At 34.1% G+C, this 6,845-nt stretch overlaps 1 protein-coding gene across 1 annotated transcript; it reads right to left on the bottom strand.

Moving 5' to 3' along the window:
* Positions 1-1,127: 1,127 nt before the first annotated feature.
* LOC127792462 (wax ester synthase/diacylglycerol acyltransferase 7-like) lies at positions 1,128-6,500 on the bottom strand. The gene is made up of 5 exons (XM_052322952.1): positions 6,247-6,500; positions 4,456-5,031; positions 3,789-4,151; positions 1,739-1,876; positions 1,128-1,634 (listed from the first exon to the last, which is right to left on the bottom strand). The coding sequence occupies exons 1-5, from the start codon at positions 6,421-6,423 to the stop codon at positions 1,497-1,499; spliced, it is 1,392 nt and encodes a 463-aa protein (XP_052178912.1). The 5' UTR covers positions 6,424-6,500; the 3' UTR covers positions 1,128-1,496.
* Positions 6,501-6,845: the final 345 nt, after the last annotated feature.

Below are 6,845 nucleotides of genomic sequence, written 5' to 3'. Positions count from 1 at the left end.
AACTGGCAACGACTTTTCCTTTGTCAACAATGCTGGTCGGTGACTGTTCTATAAGAGGAACAACCATTCGATAGTTGGGGGTTAGCCTGTCAACTCCAATCATCTCAACCTTCAGTGTTGTGTTAATGGCTTCCTGCAAAGTCCAAATATTCTGCAACCCAATTTTATCCTGTAAAGCCATTTTTAGTCCATTAATATACTTGGCTACTTTTTGATTTTCAGATTTGGTTAGATTGTTATGCTCAGCCAGCCTCATGAATTCATTGGTGTAACTTGACACTGACTGATTGTCCTGCGTGCATCCTAAATACATGCGATACAAAATCTGCTCAAAATCAGTAGGTAAAAATGAATCCATCAAAAGTTGTTTCATCTTCCTCCATGTTCAAACTCTGTTCTTTCCTTCTCTCTAGTGAGTTTTCTGCAACTGATCCCACCATATTGCACCTATTGATTTCAAACGGAAAGCCACCATTTCTTAACAACTTTCTTCTCTGGAACCTCCATGATCCACAAACCTCTCCACTTCCATCATCCAATCTAGGAACTCTTCAATCCTCAAGTTTACCAAGAAATAAGGGATATCCGCCTTAATCCTATAATCGTTGAAGGCGTTTCGATTTTGACGATTGTGGTATGTGGGCAAATCCTTGAAATCTTCTCCGAAATCCGACTTGTTGTCATCTACTGCATGTCTCTCCTGTTAATCCCTTGCTGCCCCTCAACATGGGTACCCATCTCAAGATAGTTTCTTCGGTTATATGGTGGATGCTTACCATCGGGGGCTTGAGAAGGGTTATCAACGTTGTTTCCTACGACTTACAACAATAATTGACGAATCTCTTCGAGTTGTGTGGATAGATTGTCAATTCATTGGTTTTGGGCATCAAGTTCGACCCTCATAGCAGCGATTTTGATTGCCTATGCTAGATTCAATGGAAAATGATAGCAATCAACGATACGGAGACGGAGAAACCGCCCTCTGATACCACCTAACACAGGACAAGACAAAAATAAGGAAAAGAAAAGTCTTGTTCGTAACGCACGAACAGGCGTTGCTCAATTATCGTTCGAACGGACGGGAAAACTACTTGGAATCCACAAAGGAAGAAAGAAATCTTCTTGGAATCTACCAAGAAAAGAAATCTGAAATTTTATTGAATGGAAAAGTTGATTACAAACACTAACTAAGAATATTTATAGTGTTTGGCTAATCCAAATCTATCTAGTACTTATAAATAAAATTCAACTAGAATCCTAATTTTAACTAGAATTCTAATAGAAATAAAACCCTAATCAACCTAAAATAAGGAAATATTAAAATAAATAAACATAATAAAAATATTAAAATAAATAAACATAATATAAATATTAAAACGGAACCCTTAAATGAAGTCTTCAATCTCCTCCGCATCAATTTCCATAATCTTTAATTTTTGTGGTACATAATATAAGCTAAGCTGTAATTTAATAGTGGTTAATTATATATGAATGAACTAATTGGAAGCTTTAAGTATCATATGAAAGGCTCTCTCAATGCAGCTACTGAACTTGTGGGGATCCATGAAACCCTTCTCCATGCGCATGGCCACCCTTAGCTTCCCAACATAACTCATCATTGTTACTGCAATCGGCTGCAAATCAGAATCAGTCATGTGTTAGTAACTGTAATTATATATCGAATACATTGTATTTTGAACTATAAGAGAGTGTCAGCGACTTAGTGAGGAGTGTGTACCCCTGGATCGCCGGTGAAAGTGAAGTATAATCCTTTAATGGGGTGATCAGCGAGCGCCATTTGTTCAATCGGTCCAATCAAATTGGACATTGCCATGCTAGAATTTTTCATTGTCCTGTACACATATCGAGCTGCTACCTGTATGGTTGTATTTGGTTAAGGATATTCAAATATGATATTAAGCATAAAAGGACAATTTGGTACCTATATATTATACCTGATGAATATCAAATTAATTTAATAATTATTCTTTCTTTTTTCCTTGTCATTAGTTGAGTATATAAATTTTCAAAATCATGTCAATTTAATATTTGCTATTATTAGACACTGCTTGTTGTTAGTCTCCGATCCGTCAGTTAAATTATCAATTGACTTACGATGGGTATCAAATTTGTCTAATTTTTAAAAATTTAGGGCTGATCAAATTTTTTACTTGTACAAAAATTTGCATTATTTAGCTCTCATTTTTACCATATTATTTTATTTTTTTCACAATTAACTAATGAAAACATGTCAAGTTTAAGTTACAAGACATCAAATTAAACCTAAATTTAGAGATGTTAATTTTATAGGCGATCTGTCTATCTTATATCTGTCAATGGATCGACTTTGAATTCAAATCCAATCCATTTAATAGGGTATAAATCTAATATTAAACATGGAGCCGATATCTAAAGTCAAATATGAATTCAATTACATATATTATAAATGATTTAACTATAGATAGTCGATCAAATAGATACTATAAAAAATGTAATATATAATATTAAATATGAAATATACTAAATATTATTTATTTAATTTATTATCTAATCTAGAGCATTTATGCTGTATGTAATTAGATCTAAATTCAAGTTTGGGTAATCAGATCTACATTTAATATCAAACAAATTTAAACAGATCAAATTTAAATTCTGAGTTAGACCATTGAGAGACATAAAGTACATAAGTTGCCGTTTAAATTGCATATCGCTAGGATTAGGTTTAGTTTTATATCTTTGTAATTTAAATTTAATATATTTTTCTTACTTAATTGTGAAAAAGAAGCAAAATAAAAATTTAACACTAAATAATATAAATAAAAATTTTGGAATTTAATATTTGAACTTTTTTTTTCCATTAAAAATGTTTTTTTATTTTTATATAAGATTCATTTAATACATATTATTTTTAGCCTTGAAACAATCTTATTAATTAGTGATAAATATATCGTATTTTAAAATATTTTATTAATTAATAAAATTATTTTTAAAAAATAATAAACTAAAAAATACATCTTATTTAAAAATAAAAAATATATTTTTTTAAATTAACATTGCCCGACAATTTATACTAGTCCACCGAAAAACAAAAGCATGTTCCCTCAGGCTGCCCGCCGCAAAATCTTGAATGCGTCTGCGTTAGATGTGTGCCCGTACCCGTATTCAGGATTGTGAAGATCCAAGTGATTTAAATTATATTCTTAAAAAGGGGTGAAGTAAATCACAATAAAATAATTGAATTGAAATATAAATTATTTAAATATAATATCATGTTTCTTTATATTATTTACCATGTGATTCTAATAATAATAAATTATCACTAAAAATACAATTAATGATACAAATAAATAGGATAGATTTATCAATTTGCTTTATTATATATAGTTATTATTATTATTAGAGACACATATTAAATGATTTAGAGATATATACTAAAATATCCAAAAATATCTTTTGATATATTTGCCTTTATTTAACTCTAATTATTTGTTTCTAAAAAAACAAAGTTGTTGAAGTAATAATAAAAGGAAATAATGACGTATAATTTACGGGGAGGGGAGGGCTTTTATCGTCTAATTGTTTTATCTTAAATTAATAAGATAAAAAAATTTAAGAGTATTTTTGTCAAATAAGCATTCATTTTGGGTAATGTTAAAACTAAAAAAAAAAAAAATCAAATCCAAGTAGCAAAAAATTAATGGGTTTAGTTGGGAAATTTGATTTTAAGCAAATAATTACGAGCTTGTCATATGAATGCGATCAAGGAAGGAAGGGTGAGGAGGACATACCTCTGGGCCCCTGAATTTTCTTAGCTTCTCCAATAGCCAAGCAGTGATGAAAATGGTGGCGGAGTTCCTCTTCCTCTTGATAATGCGATGAGTTTTGATGACAAAGCTGGTGGGGTTGGATATCTCCAAGGAACTCAGCTTTGGAATGGCGACCTGTAAGAAGGTGAAGTGGTTGCCCCATGGCATCTCAGCGTTCGGCTTCACCATCTCGCTCACCGTCTTGTAGTTGTAACCCACAACAACGGCCCTGGTGTTGAGCACCACCAGTGCCGTGGAGGCTGCGTTCCCTTGCTCCTGACTTTCTGCTTGCATGTACAACCGAGTTCCTAAGAATATTGCTCCGACTATCACATCGTTTACTGTCTGTCAATTGATTGAATTTATATTATTCGCAGAATTTCTATAAGAAAACTGAATATTAGAAAGTTTATGACTTTATTATATATGCTGGTTAGCTGCCACCAATATTTAATCCATCAAATTAATTTTTAATTAAAGAAATATTACATCGTGTTTTTTTTTTTAATTTGCTAAGGATGTTAATTGTTATTTAGTATAAAATATTTATATAAGAACTTATAGAATATTATTATTATTATTATGGCTAAATGTAGTATAGGTAGATATAATTTACATTACTATAAGAGTAAACAACATTAGTTCTTACCACTCCAAGCTTGGCTTTGATTTGTTTGATCTGATCAAGAGAAAACGTTAAAGTGGTTATTGTGATCGGTCGGAACTGAACATCTTCACCTGATCGGATCGGGGTCCGGCCATCTTCAAAAAAATTACTCTTCATCAAACTGAACCCTAAATCCAACACAGTATTGGCAAGCTTAGATAAAACTCGAGGCACAACTTTGAAGACGCTTTTGATCTTCCCATCTTTTTGCTTTGAATTCGATCGAATAGAAGGGAAAGTTAAAGGAAGAGACGGATTGTCAGCTCTCTGCAAGCAAGAGAGAAGCGCTCCCATCAGAGAATACCCATCGCCGAGCGAATGGTGAAGCTTGAACACCACGTTCCCGGCGGCGTTGCTCGTGGCGTACTTGATGATATGAACTTCCCATAACGGTCGGTTTGGTGGAAACTGCTCCAAGGATATCGTCGACAAGTAGTCGTCGAAGCAGCCGTCATAGAACTCCGGCGACATTCCGGCCGGAAAACGAGGCACCTTGATGTGGTCTTCCAGCTTCACTTCAACCCTCTTCCATTTTTTGGCGCCTTTCTTGTCGGCAACCTGCTATGCATGAACACAGATTCGCAAATGAACAGTAGAAATGCCATTGGGTGGTCGTAATTTGCACACAGGAGTGAAAAAAGATGTTGTATCAAATAAAGACTCCCTTTTAAAAGCGGCGTGTTCGGTGATTGCAACTTTAGTTTTTGAAAAATGTTAGAAAGTCCGACTGATTTATCGAAAGGGGGCAAAAAGACGATTTTGCCCCCACATCCTAGTCTCTCCCTCCCCCTCCCATGAATTCCCCCCGGCTCTGTGCGTCTCCTCTGTCATGACCGCCGCCTCGCCTCTCTACTGCGCCTCGCTGCAGTCACCTCGCCTCGTCTCCGTCGCCTTTCTGCCATTGCCGCCTCGCCTCGCCTCACCAACAGAGGGTTTAGTTTTGGATGGCATATATAAATAGTAATTCTATCCATTTTTTTTATGTTAATTAGTTAATTAATACCAGGGCTAAAATAGCAACTTTGAACTGGGAGAGAGAAACAGAACCCCAAACTTTTTCCATAGTTCGGCTAATTTATAATCATCCAGTGGAAGGAAAATCACTATTATTGTCTTCTACTTCTACTAGATACTAGATATTAGATATTTATATTTGGAAAAAGAAAAATCATTATTAAAAATAATATATAGTATTCTAATATATGAGTTATAATTATATAATAATAATAATTCTGTGGAGTTTTTGTACAAATTTTGCAATATTATTAATTAATATGATATGTTTTGTTGGCATTAAAATAAAATTATAAAATAGAGGAAATGATCATCATGATGTGATAAGCAGAAGAAGAAGAAGAAGAAGAAGAAGAAAGGACATTTGGTGGGGTAGAGTTAACTAGCTAGGGTTAAGAGTGTGGTGGGGTTAAGGATGCGTAAGAGTAAAAGTGAGCAGTGGTGAGTGTGACCTTATTGTTGGGAATATATTTTCCAAACAATGGGCACGAGCGGCTTCCCATCAGAGCATCTCCACCGTAGGTTTGGATTTGTTTAAGTCAGTTAATGCTTTGTAAAGCAAATGGGTTATTTTGTTTCTATAATATATAATAGATATTGTTAGGCAATTCTAATCTTACTTTTAAGAAAGATATCTGATATCATTTGTATATATATTAAGCCAAATTTAAATTTTCTGTGTCTTGTTTTCTTTTTGATTTCTCATAGTAACTATCTGCAATGATATATAAGTGCTATATAGAGAGAGCGAGATCGTACCATGATGGAGGAAAAGCGGGGGTTGATGGGAAGGAAGACATGGCTGAGGAGAGAGAGAGTTTGGGAGTCATCAATGGGAATTTCGACTTCCAGAACAGCCAGGATGCAGAAGGACATGGCGGAGCTGCTGAAGTACTGCCCGTTTGGGCTCACTGGCGGCTCAGACTCCATATTCATGTATGTCTCCGCACCCTGTATCTAATAATGATCCGATGCTCTTCAGAGGCTCATCCGCCACCGCTTTCCGTGGTCGCTCTTCCTCCCCGTCCCCATGTATTTATACAAAATGGTGGTGTCGTGGAGCCATTATTTTAACCCCACACACACTTGACTGCATTTTTTTAACAACAATATTGTATTATTGTTGTCTTATTGTTTGGATTGAATTGGTAGAAAGAATGAACAAAAAAATTTACTCTACACTTGCATTAATTACACACTCATTCTATCCATGATAATTTAAAAACTTTCTTAAATTTAAGTTTATTATTTTTTAGTTATACAAGTAGTGTCCATATAAGATTCATAAATTTAAGAGGAGGATTAGTGACATCTGAATAATCATTAAGATTCATAAATTTAAGAAGGCAGTATGTATG

The sequence above is a fragment of the Diospyros lotus genome, chromosome 15 (genome assembly GCF_014633365.1).
Source record: "Diospyros lotus cultivar Yz01 chromosome 15, ASM1463336v1, whole genome shotgun sequence".
Taxonomy (NCBI): domain Eukaryota; kingdom Viridiplantae; phylum Streptophyta; class Magnoliopsida; order Ericales; family Ebenaceae; genus Diospyros; species Diospyros lotus.
Note: the sequence above shows the minus strand (reverse complement) of the source record. Positions and strands in the feature narration are given on the sequence as shown.